The sequence below is a fragment of the Trichoderma ghanense genome, assembly GCF_004382785.1.
Source record: "Trichoderma ghanense strain CCMA-1212 chromosome Unknown scaffold_9, whole genome shotgun sequence".
Taxonomy (NCBI): Eukaryota; Fungi; Ascomycota; class Sordariomycetes; order Hypocreales; family Hypocreaceae; genus Trichoderma; species Trichoderma ghanense.
The window spans coordinates 1-13,081 of record NW_027395672.1 but is presented as its reverse complement, the minus strand read 5'-3'; the positions used below and the strand labels follow the sequence as shown (position 1 = coordinate 13,081).

At 50.6% G+C, this 13,081-nt stretch overlaps 3 protein-coding genes across 3 annotated transcripts; 2 read left to right on the top strand and 1 right to left on the bottom strand.

Annotated features, from left to right (window-relative positions):
* Positions 1 to 685: 685 nt before the first annotated feature.
* CCMA1212_007086 (uncharacterized protein) lies at positions 686 to 2,663 on the top strand (the record flags this gene model as incomplete). Its single annotated transcript, XM_073704264.1, has 2 exons — positions 686 to 824; positions 877 to 2,663. 2 exons carry the CDS (start codon positions 686 to 688, stop codon positions 2,661 to 2,663), a joined length of 1,926 nt encoding a protein of 641 aa, XP_073557048.1.
* Positions 2,664 to 3,071: 408 nt separating this feature from the next.
* CCMA1212_007085 (ATPase family AAA domain-containing protein 1) lies at positions 3,072 to 6,062 on the bottom strand (the record flags this gene model as incomplete). Its single annotated transcript, XM_073704263.1, has 1 exon — positions 3,072 to 6,062. The coding sequence occupies one exon, from the start codon at positions 6,060 to 6,062 to the stop codon at positions 3,072 to 3,074; it is 2,991 nt and encodes a 996-aa protein (XP_073557045.1).
* A 493-nt stretch (positions 6,063 to 6,555) lies between these two features.
* CCMA1212_007084 (Protein mms22) lies at positions 6,556 to 13,005 on the top strand (the record flags this gene model as incomplete). Its single annotated transcript, XM_073704262.1, has 1 exon — positions 6,556 to 13,005. The coding sequence occupies one exon, from the start codon at positions 6,556 to 6,558 to the stop codon at positions 13,003 to 13,005; it is 6,450 nt and encodes a 2,149-aa protein (XP_073557046.1).
* Between the last annotated feature and the right edge of the window lie 76 nt (positions 13,006 to 13,081).

The window sequence follows — 13,081 nt, the reverse complement described above, 5'->3', positions numbered from 1 at the left end:
CGTCAGTCAATAAGGCCGGCAAGTTTGAACAGACATGAGTCGTAATTAATCAGTCGTGGTGGATTGACTTGTGTGGTTAGGAGAGTAGGGACCTAAGATGATACTAGATTAGTACGAGTGTGAGGACTTCCATAGTGCCCATAATTAGTCAGCATATATATATCGTGAACTATATATAGATTAAATGTATAAAATTCAAAGTATATTATATATAAATAAATATCTTATTATTAATCTTTTTAATTTATATTATTTAAAATTAAATATTAAAATTAATATATTTTAATTTAATAAAAATAATATTTATATTATTTTAAAGAAAAAGTAGTTAGATTTATAAAAGCCTACCTAGTTTTACTCTCTAATATATACATATATAAACCTTTCTAAACACTTGTATTTCGTATACGTAAATATGTGTAGATAAATAGTATCTTTATCATATACCGGCCCACAACTTGCTTCCAGGTTTGCATAGCGCATATCTAGTTCGTAACGTCGTCACTGATCTCCAGCGCCGCCTGCTGCACGCTGCCAACCAGCGTGTGCTTTCCCTTCTGCACGTCAGCTACCTAGGCTTCGTCAACCATGCAACCCATCTAATCCGACGGCAAAGTCAGCGAATCTTGGATCCTGCATCCACTTCCGGCTCCAATAGATCAACCACCAGCGAACCTGAATCGCAATGGATAGCCCAAGGGGCCACACCTTGTTTAAGAAGAAAGAGGGCATCTTATCGTTCACCAGCGATCGCAAAGCAATAACATGGACGCCGGCTTCGGGAGGCCCTGCGACTGTTTCGCTGCCTGTTACCAGCATCACCAGTAATTCTTCTTCACACTTCCAGCTCATGAGTGCGAGCACTAATGTCATCAGATCTTCAGCAGACTCCCGACAGCTCTCCCAAGGTCATGCTGAAAATATTCGAGAAGACTGAAGGCGCAACCGACCCCGTCACATACCTGTTCCATTTCAATACTCCAGATGCCAAGGCAGAAGCTCAAGCTGTCAAAGACCTACTCTCTCGTCTCTTGGCCGATCTCCGAAATGGCGATGCAAACGTATCGAAGCTCGCAACTCCGACGGCAACACCAGCTGCAAATGGAGAGGCAACAGGAGGCTCAGCCCTGCTGGCATCGTCGAGCGGCGGAAACACGCAGTCCACACCTCCTACTTGGTTTGATGATAATCAATTGAGGACGAACATCGAGCTACACCAGTCCCTCATGAGAAAAGACAGGAGCTTGCACCAGACTTACATGAGCGCTATGGAAACTAAACCAGAGTCAATGACCGGGGCTGCCTTTAATGCTCAGTTCTGGTCCACGAGGATAAACCTTCTCAGAGCCCATGCCATCGAAATCAATCAAAAAAAGGGCGCGTACAACGTCCTCTCGACCGTCAAGCCTCGAACCGTTGACGGAGAGTTGAAACTGAATATAAGCGTCGAGCAGGTTCAGATGATCTTTTCTCAGCACCCGTTAATCAAGCGAATCTATAATGAAAATGTGCCAAGACTGTCCGAGGCGGAATTCTGGTCACGGTTCTTTCTCAGCAAATTAGCGAAGAAGCTGAAGGGCGAGCGCGTCACTGATAACGACCCTGCAGATGCTATCTTTGACAAATATGATGTCGATAGCAACATTCAAGACGATCAATCCAAAATCACGGCCCAACCAGTCCCTCACATAATCGACATAGAGGGCAATGAAGAGAATCAGGGAGGATTCAAAGGCGGCAATGCCAAAGATGTCGAGATGCGACCCCGGTCTAACATTCCTATCGTTAGGACGCTTAACAGTCTAAGCGAAAAGATTATGGCGAACGTTCCCCCCTCGGATAACACGGCATATGATGCAGACGGGCTTTATAATGCATCCAAAGAGCTAACTCTACGCGACCTAAGAGGGGACGAGGAGGAACGGCGCATTATGCTTAATATCAGAGAGAGGAACGACTTTTTTTCCTCCAAAGACTCACTGGCTTCAAAGGACAGGGGCATGCTTGCGAGCCAACGGCCTGAAGACGTTCTCGCCAAGTTGCAGAATTTCAACACAATAAGATCTGACAAGGCAGGGGACATTGGGCTGCAAATTGACAGAGATTTCGACATCGATAGTGATAGTGACGACGAGTCGAAATCCGGGGCGAACACCACCCGCGATGCCATCAAAGAGGCAGAGAAGGACGTCATGAACGGCATACACCAGCAACGCTCTCAGAAATATGGACGTGCCTCGGATGATACTTCTCCAATGGGACTACCTCCACAGATCTTCGAGAAGTGTGTTTTGACCCATGCCACAACGATTGAATTCCTTCATCAGTTCTGGGATGGCTTCCTATCCGGGGACCCGGATCGTGCTACAGAGGTTCAATACTTGGCCGAATCGTTGGCGAGGTCCATGATGCGTATTCAAGCCGTAGCCGACGAGGCCGAGGCTGAACGAGAGAGCATCATTCAAAGGCGGAAGCAGGAGATCCGTGGTCACTTTGAACGCACAGGGAAGAAGATTCGATGGAAACCCGACATGGTTGGCGGTGGCCGCGATGCCGTCGGCAAGATAATGCAGCCGACAATGGATGCCTTACGGCGAGCACAGGATTTTTATTCCAGGGCAGTAGGTGAAGAGAATGTCCAAGTCTCAACAGAGGGCCTATAGTGAACTTCGACCTCCTCTTCCTCCCTTTCCTCCGTGTGCCTAGGGGCTTGAAAGCCATAGTCCAGGCGCTTGGGGGAACAGGAATCTGTCAGAGGCCGACGTCCGCACCGCCAATTACTCTTCGATACTGTAGCTGTTAAAGGCTGGCAGCTCTGCCACCAACTACACCACTTGCACCGACATCTCGCCATCTGCTTACCACTCAGACACTCATACCAAATCCGGCTAAGTATGCAAACTGGACTATACGCACATCACTCTCAATAATAGGACTAGATGCAGTCAAGCTTCACCACTGTCCACGTCTTGCCAGTATAGTTTCTTCAGGCATTATGCAGAAGTCTGGTGGTATGTTATTTCTCCGTAATATCATTGTGAACCCGTTGCTGCCCTCCGGGGAGCTGTCGTTTATTTGATATGGTGCTTATCCTCCACTAAACCAAAGCCCATGCTCGACTTAGTGGCGCTTCTTTTCCTGTTGCCATACTCCTCGTCGAATTTGCGGATTAGCTTCAGAGATATCATGTCCTCGCTAATGCTCGCAGGGATATTCTTCAATGCTTTCTCAAAGTGAGACTTGCGAAGGATACGTCGCTCAGGATATTGGAACGGGTGAGGGCCTTCGTGTTTGGCCGCAGCCTCGTTCTCTTCTTCAACAGCAGCCATTGCTGCTGCGACACACATATTCTTGAGGTCTGAGCCTGAGTAGTATGGCGTCCGCTGTGCGTACTCGTCCAACGACACAGAATCGTCCAAAATTTCGCCTTTGAGCAGCAATTTCAGGATCGCCAAGCGATCTTTCTCGAGAGGAAGGTCGACGTGGATTTTTCGGGGTAATCGCCGCAAGACTGCATCATCCAAGTCAAAAGGTCGGTTGGTGGCAACCATAATGAAAGCGTTGGTCTCTTCCATCCCATCCCATTCCTTGAGGAATTGGTTGATATGTTCACGGTGAGATGCCCGGTTGGTGAACATACTCCGACTGGCTAATAAAGAATCTGCCTCGTCAATGAACACCACACACGGCGTCAATTTCTTGGCCAGGGTAAAGACCGCGCGAATGAGTTTTTCACTTTCACCGACCCATTTGTCATTGATTGACGCGCCGCTGATTTCGAGCATATTTGCGCCGCTCTCCTTAGCAACCGCCTTGGCTAACATGGTTTTACCTGTTCCGGGGGGGCCATACAGGAGACAGCCAGAGATCTTGTCTTGTGCCAGTACACCGTAGGAAAATGCATCCGGTCGCACAAGGGAGAGTGAAGTGAGAAGCTTCAGGGCAGATATAGTCTCGGGCGGGGCATGAACGTCTGCAAACGTTATTCGGAGGTTTTCTCGGTTGATCTGACCAGAAGCTACTCGCTTTTCGTATTCGTTCAGCTTCGGGGTAGCACGCGCCTCAAACGTATTGGGGTCCTCCCCAGCTGAAGAAATCCCATTGAGAGCGTCTCCCTCACCGCGGTCTTCGCCGAAGACATTATGCCCATGCCATTGTTGAAGATGCCCTAGGGTGAAGCGCTCCTCCAAACCGGCTGGGATATTGTTGACACCAGCTTCGCCTTCTTGCGACTTGAAAGCACACGCCAAGTGATAGATTTCCGGCGCTGGGAGAATGGAATTCTGCAAGATGGAAAACTTCGGATCAGATGAACGCATGTAGCTCAAAATGGCATCCATTAACAAGCCAGGCACCTGCGGTGATTCGTGATCCAAAGCTCTTAGCATGCGAGTGACGTTGCTGACATTTTCCACACAATAGTCTGCCTTCTGCAGATGGAACGGCGCTTGAGTTTGAGTGTGCCCCTTCAGAGCGGTGTATCGTTCCACGTAGTCGGGCTGGATGTGGCGGGTGACGACAAAGTCGTTGACGGCAAATTCCTTGATCGCATTCTGGTACTCTTCTGACTGTTGGTCGCACGATGAGGTCCCAAGTATAGCAACCGGTAACCCTTGTTGCCAGGCAATGTCCGTAAGGGCTCGAAGACGGTTGATCAGCAGAGACCCTTCTATTGTCATGCTCAGCTCAATGATATCATGAAGATGGATCAGGACTGGTCGAGTGTGGGATTCGGAGGATTCGGGACTGGTGGATCGGATGATCTGGTCCAATATCTTGTCGATCTTGAGGTTTTCCCACTTGCTGAAGCTTTCATATTCCCCTTGGCGCAATTTCTGGAGCTCTTCCACGACAGTCGACGGACTCGTATTACTCGCGGAGATCCCGACGTCCGTATCGATTTCGTCGTCATCTTGACCCTCAACAGGTCTCTCATCACGACCGCCCGCTATCTTGCCGTTGAGTTCGGCTGCTCTGAAACCCAACATCGCAAGAGGACCACGCGAGTAAGCCCAATTCTGACCCAGATAGCCTCCCACGAGCTCTGAAACGTCATACGCATCCAAGTAGACTAGGTCCGCGCCGCTAGAGTGTGCAAAATGCTTCCCAATCGCTTCTGAGATGGACCTTCCGCCGTATCCCGACAATGCAAGAATCGTGATAGGCCTTTTGCTCGTTTTGTGGTCAAACGTTGGTGGAGGCGACGCGAGCAGCTCGCGATTGATCAACTTTCGCAGAGCAACAAAAGTTTCAACGGAAAGGTCGGCAATGACATGGGGCAAGGGATATTCGTATCGTTCAGCAAAGTCGAGTTGATCGTCCAGAGAGGCCACCAGGGAAGAGAGCTGGTCACGATGGCTTGGGAGGCCACAATTCAGAAGGCGAGGGACTTGCGACCACCAGAACGGCCGCACTTTGTAGAAGTGTTCAGATTGTTGCCGGACAGGGTATATCGCATCGATCAGGTGCCTGGCCGAGTCAATCGCCATATCCCAGACCCGCACCGCTCGTGCTATAGTCTCTGGAGACTCCCATCTTCGATCGCCCTTATCTAGACGGGAGTTTTCCAGGTCTATAGCGAGTTCGCGGCCTCGAGCCAAGAGGTGTCTCAACGCCGTCTCGAAATAAAGCTCCAAAGCTTCAGACTTCTGCCGCAGGGATGGGCCTTGGTCGACAGATAGTGGAGATAGCTTCGGATGTCTTGAGTCTTCCGCCAGCGCAATGGGTAGTCGTGGTTGCTCCTGAGAGGCGTGGAGGGTTACGTTATTACGAAGAAAGCTCTGAGGCAGTTCGACTGGCGGCAGAGCAGAGACTTGTCTCCTCCGTTGAAAGCGGGTTCTTATCGAGTTTGTCGCATGCCCTCTCAAGCGCCCACCGGATGTTTCCGTGCCAGGTTGGTTCTCGACCTCATCATGTTGATCTGTCGCGTCCTCGGCAGGTTTGGCGCCGTTTCCTCCACTCCGGCTGTTTAGATGGACAGCAGACGTATGTAGGGCGCGTGGAATGCGAGACGAGAGCCTCACGGTCAATGCAACCATTGGCAGGATTCCAGCAGTCTGCATCCCCATCCGCATGAGAACGGAGCAGCAGGCCAAGGATGCCGTGCAAACCTCACCATCAAGCTGAGTATGAAGAGGGAAATGTTACGTGCAGTACCTCGGCACCTTGCTGTTATATATGCATTCAAAACATGGGGCGGTAGGAAATACCTATGGAAGGCTCATCGGAACAGAGGTTCAATATAATATAGAGTCTTGAAACAAGACAAATCTTCTAGTCCAACATTTAAATGCTCGTGGTAGCGCACAGCGCACGCGATTGATATTGTCAGATATGTGGAAATCTTTCTATGCCTAGTGGGGCAGAAGTTGAGGTCAAGGATGGCTGATGTGGGGAAAGGCTGACACTAGTATGCATGAAGCACTTCGTACCTAGGTACCTCCAGTTGTTTTACACCCACCACTAAAGTTGGTGGAGCGCGTTTCCATTAACGCGTCAAGATCGAACATCTTCTTTACCATTTACCTAGAGTATCCAAGATCATGGACGCAGACAATGTCTGACTGGAGGGAGCGTGGGGAGGTACCGGATTCCCAAGAAGAGAGCGACGATTACTTCAGCGATGTTGAAACACGATTACCGGTCAGAGTATCTGTCGCCGAAGCCCAGAGCACAAATGATATATGGGCTTTTCCTGGATCAGACGATGACGAGCAAGGCAACATCCCCTCCGCCGCCGATGTCCCGTCGTTCGCAACGAGAACGAGTACGCGGGAAAGGTCGGGATCCGTGACTATCCCCTTGGCTCTTGCGGAAGAAAACCTCGAGAGTCAGGAGCAGCTGTCCCCTCCGAAACACTCGGAAACTATTTTCTCTTCCCCTTCCGCACCTTCACATGACGAGGTAGCCTTCCGCAACAACCAGGACACAGCGGATGCTCCAAGCTTAACGAATGGGAACGCGACAGTCACGAATAGCCATCATGCCGCTAGCTTTACCTCAACGTCCGCGGCCTCTGGCGAACGGCCAACGACAACCGGGGCCAACGAGGTTCACCACCATGCTGCCGATGTGGAAACTGCAGATGCAACGGCTCGTCATGGGCGAAGATTGCGGCCTCGAAACCTGATACAAGAAAAACCTTACTTTTACGATCGCGTGAACTACAGCAATACCTTTCGGAAGCACGGGCTCATACCGGTAAACGTGATCACCGAAACGGAGAGACACCGATCTCCAGAAGCTTCGTCGGAGGCAGCTTCATGGGATGGAGACTATGATCAGGATAGCCAGGATATTGATATACCGCCAGGAACCGATACAGCAGACGCTGGCGGCTTCACAGCACCCTTGCAAGAGCATGCTATGCCAGATGCTGACCAACCTTTTCCACGGATACCTCAACCACCTGCTCGAACCATTGCTGCCAGTTTCCCTAGCTCCCCAACAACTGCAGCCGATGATGACCAAGATCTACCAGACCTGGATCAGCTTCTGGGACGGCCACCTATTACCAGAAGCCAGAGTCCGATGCGGGACGCCTCGCAGGTTCAAACTTCGACCCACAGATTCCGGAGGCGAGATATTATTTACAGTGATTCACCAGAACCATTTTCTGGTGTTGGCCGAAAGCCGAAGTCTGCTGGCTCATTTCCAGATTGGTCGGATTCAGATGCTCAGCAAAGCGCCCCGACAGAAGTCGTCAATCGACAGGAATCTTCACCCAAAACACCTTCAAGACCTTCAAGTTCTGATTCCGTGGTGTCAATATCCTCTCAGGAGATAGAAAGGCAAGATGAGCACAGCCGACAAGGAAGTCAAGAAGCGTCTGAAAGCGGAAGTGAAGCCGAGAGCGATACACACCAAGTGGTGACCCAATTCAGACGCCGTATTCGAGGTGTGCTGCCCGCTTCTTGGCTTCGACTCGATCAACAAACGAGTAAAAGTGGCTCTGGCCGGAGTCCCAGGAGGAGGCCTCGTCATCAAGTTGCTCACCAACGACAACGCGGAATCGCTCTCACGAAAACGGTGACTAACAATGTTCTTTCTTCCACTACGATTCCATTGACCCTAGATGAAGACAGTCCTCCCGCCCAGTATATGACTGACGACATGCCTGAGCGTCAGTACAGGATGACGCCTTCGCAGAATCCAGAGCGAGAAAATGAGGGACTGAGCGACGATTCAGTCGTAGAAGAGGACCATATCAGTCCGGCGGTCGTTGGTAGCAAGCGTCAGCTTCGGCTTCCTCAGGCAGTCAAAAGGGACAGGAAACGAGCTAAAGTGTCCATCGGATCGCGAAGCCGGTTTGTGCAGGTCCCTTCAAAGCAGCAGGCGATCACAGGCTTCCTCCATCCTCAGTCGTCCGATGTGCCCAGCCCATTGCCGGCCGACTACCCGTCTGATGTCTCTCAGCGAATGTCGAACAAGCCCCGTCAAAACGCAATTCGCAGGCCAAAACGACGTCCTCAATCCCCTGTCCTGCTAAGTATTCTCGATACAATAGAACCAGATGCTCCTCGATTCATGCGCATTGCTGCACGCTCCGCCAGGCAAACCCTCAATCAGGGGCGTAGTAGCGTGCAGCAAAAATGTATCAAACTCGCTGCCAGGCAAGACCAAGTGGATGTCTTGTCTGTTATGGAGGAGTGGAAGACTGGGCTGATTAAACAGCGGCCTTCGGTGACGGAAGCCCATAGGTCAAATCATAAGCGACATCAGATTGCAGAGGAAACCAAGAAGTATTCAAATGGAGGGTTCTCCTCAAGCACCTTCTTCAGTACATCTAGAGGCACTTGCCGCAAACTCGTCAAGTGCCGCGGCGAGAGAGGCTCCGTCAGTTATCGCCGAAGTGACCCAGATACGGGTGTCGATACGAACTTGGCGCCTACGGTGGGTGTGGACAGCTTTTCGCCTTCGCCTGCGATTCGAATGGCTCAGTTGGAGGTGGGTGAGAAAGCAAAGGGGGCCATGGTTTCTTTTCGCTCAAGAAAGGGGGCACTGGACCGTATTTTCAACCAGCAAAGACAAGAGAAACCTGCTCTACGTTTGGCTGAGAATCTCAACACCGCCAGCCGCAGCCACAGTATGACGGAAGACTACACCATGGGGCATACACCCTCGCGGATTTCCCCGGGACAAGAGCAGAGACAGAGGCCGCCGAGACTTCGAAAGAGCAGAAAGCCTTCTCGTGTCGATGTCACAGCACCTCAATATATCCATGCTGATGATCCTCTTCCGGTGGGCTCGTCTGTTTTCGCCGCCGACGCCCCATTAGAAAAGAGCAAGCTCTATGGCCTGGGCCCCTATGGTACCCGATATACTCATCACTTTGAGATATTTCCTCTTTCCCCTGGACTCCAATTCCACACATCGACGCTGCTTGGTAGTGGCGTCTTTAAGGCTCTTGTCGAAGATTCACAAATCGGAAAGACTCAACTGAACTCGCAATCGTCAGTCAGCTTGGGCGACCATGTTTTCAATCTAGGTCCCTGGACTCCCAACGTGTCTTCTGAAATTGGGCTCTTCTTCGATACATTGGCTGGGTCTGTCTTTGACATACTGGCCGGGCCGCTCGAAGAGAGCCAATGGGAGGAGGTCATCCGCGGTACCATCAGTGCCACTCATTGCGTCTTTGAATACGTGCAAAAGGTCCTCGATTCGGCGGAAACGGAACCTCTAACGCCCCCTTTTCTACCGCGGCTCCAAGAGGTTTTGGACGGCTTCATTCGTCGACTCGACAATGGTCTCGCGCAGTCGTCGTTTCTTCACGCCGTTCATCGTCAACTTATCCTAAATCTATTGGATAGAGTGTTGCTCATGTCCTTCGCAATGACGCGACACTGTCAATACATGTCACAACTCCTGGATGAGCGTTCTCAACAACAAACCTTCATGTTGTTACCGGCAAGATTGGTGATTTCGGTGCTTCTACGCTGTGGCCTCGATCCAATAAAGCAGGTTTACAAGGACGTCAGTCGTCTGCATCGTCGTGACCGCTTTTTGGAGCAGAGCGCCGTTGAAGTACATTCTTGGACCATGTTAATCAAGACGTTCGAACATGCAAATTCACGGCAACTTTCTTTCTGGGGTGCATTAGAGACAGCCATCTTGACGCCCGAGCTCCTCTCCGGCACAAACGCTCCTGAACTTGAACGCATTTGGGAGACGATGTTCACCCTGCTGCCGCTTTTTGAGTTTGATGACTCGGGGAGAATTGTACCCAAAAAACGATATACAGCAGAAAATGAAGGCTGGTCAATTCCTCAGAAGCTCATTCGGCGTGTATTCCAACTCTACCAAGACAACGAGCAGCAGCCCGCGAGCTTCAATAGCTACTGTCGGGCTCTCATCTCGCGATGCCACTATCTGGTCCGCCAATGGGGCTGGCTTCGTAGCGCGTCCGTCGTTGGTGTTATCTTTGACTTCTTCGGATCCCGGAGCTTGGCGCATCTTCGAAACGAAGAAGTCTACCAGTCACCGCGGTTCCTAGAGAAACTAGCCGCGGAGCCGGTTCTCGAGATTGAAGCAGATGACTTCTGCTTTCACATATTTCTCAAGCTCCTTGCCATAAGCATCAAGAACCTGCAGCAGTTCGGGTCCCATAAGGACATCCGCAATCTAGTAGCCCGAACCATACCGAACCACAACCGCCTCTACCTCAAGGAACATACCATTCATGAGCGGGATTTGGCTGCCTTGAGGAACCATCATGACCTCATCGGCACGCTGTTCTGGGCGGCACCACCTGAAATACGGCCCTCGGTATCCATCATCGAGAAACTAGTAGACGCCGCTAGCTCTCATAAGGAGGCATGCTTGATCAATATAAGAGCATGGGCTCAACTTGCGCGGTTTGTCGTCTCATCCGGCGAGGCGAGGTCATCTTTCAAACCCTTCGAGGAATGGAGGGATTCCATCTTTCAGCAAATGCTCGTGCAGTTTGGCAATATCGCGGCAGATGTCCACCTACAACAGGTAAACCTTTCCGAGGACAAGAGTAATTGCATCACGCAGAGTGTTGTCGATACCACGATCAAGAAGAACAAGGCAGCAGTGATGGATGTTGTTCATCTATCGCTCACAGCCTCGTTGGACGTCATGAGATGTGCTTCAGACTTAGAGGCGGCAACAATCTGTCTGAGCAGCCGTCACCTGAAGCAGGTCTTTGATTACTTCAGAGTGTCGCCCTTCGAACTAGATTGGTCAATTCTACGCACAGCGCTGACCATCCTGGACACCTATGTATCGCGAATCGAGGATTTCAAGGCGAGCCACCACAGCCAGCAGAGTGAGAGCCAGCTCTTGGAATCGGCGCAAGCGGACGAGGCTTTCTGCGCCCTAGGGCAAGAGATAGCCCACAGTTACTTCTCAATGGCACGATGCATCTTGTCATTATCGACAGAGGTGTCTGGCTTTCGAGGGTCGGCTACGGCTGACAAGGCTTGGTGTGTCAGACAGGTCACTACACTGTCCGCGAGAATGGGCATAGGCTTCATTAATGGTAGCCTGATGATCAACGGTGGCCTGTTTAAGCTATCGGAGATGTTCAAGAGCGGCAATTACTACTTGTTTAGCAGTCAATTGCAAGCAATGGATCCTTCGCACAGACAACATCTTCTGCTGTTTATATCGACCCTGCTGAGGCACGAATTCGACGATTTTTCCGACGTTGATTTCAACATTTGTGAGGTGTGGGTTTTGGCATTGGTCATGCCCATCGAGTATGTGAGGTATGAAAACCTCGTCGATATCCAGCGGTATTGCTATGCCAAGGGGTTCATCCCTGACCGCATGGCCAATTTGCCAGCCCAGCCAAACTACAAAACCAATCACCGCTTGTTCGAGTTTGCAATTTCGTCAATGCGCAAAGAGCTTCGTCGCGCGGACCCTCATGCTCGACGGGTTCTTTCCATTGAATACTCGAGGATCCTCAAGCTCGTGATGAAGCAGATGCGAAGCGACCTGGGTGTAACCCTTGAGAATGCGCCACAACATCAGCGGTACGTCGAGTTCGTTCAGGGCATTATATCATCGATCAAGACCCATGGATCCGATATATGCACGATAGACAGCTTTTTTCTTCAGAGCAGCAGGGAATATTATCACCCGCCCATTCAAGATCCCCAGCTTCAGATTGCAGGTATGCTTTCGTATGGCATTCGCATTGAAGAGGGAGATCCCAGGGCCGCTCACGAACTGTTTTACCTTCTGTTCAATAACTTCAAACACGCCTTGAGGAAGGGAAATCTAGCACATGATGTTCGTATGCTTTGTGAAGGCATGAAACATAGGAGCATACTGGCCTTTGTGCTGGGAAAGATGCTACCAGCCATTCTTGGGGTATCCTTTCTGGATAGCTCATCTTTTACCCTGTTAGACGTGTATACGAAAGCGTTATGTCGCCTACTCAGGGGGGCAATATTACCTCGGCAGCTTGACAGTGACGATCTTCCATACGTTCTTGTCACCATACGGGCCATTGTGGAGGGGATGAGGAGCATGTGCCTCCGTAGTGAGGTCCTGAGTGGCTCTCAGCTTCACATTCTGAGACAGGCACTGGTCATCTCAAACGCTCTATGGCCATCGCTGCTGATTGTGAATGCTGAACGGCCCCGAGACCTATGCCTTGTTGACATAGCCACCGCAATGCGCCACATTGCCTCCTTTGCAACCGTCGCACAAGACTATCTCCAGGACCTTATTGAGATGAGCAGCGTCGACTCGCCATATGCTGACTTGCTGTTTCGAGGACTTGAAGTTGAACAGCCCCCCGTTTTAGACGAGCACGTCAGAAGTTTCACAGTCAACATGAAAGATGATATTGCCAAGACGTGGATCTTCGGCCCCGAGAGGATCTCTATACACATGCCCACCAAGGCGAAAGGGCTCGCTCAAGAAGAGGGCCATGGTGTGAAACCCCCAAACTGGGTAGTGGAAGATATAGTTCGTGATATATATAATCAAATCCAGCACTGGTGTTGGCAATGGAGCGAATTAAGGTAGTGGCATAGACTAGACTGTTTAGTAAGGTTTACTAAAAGGGGCTAACTAGGCCTTTACTTCTTTTATAAAGTAAGAA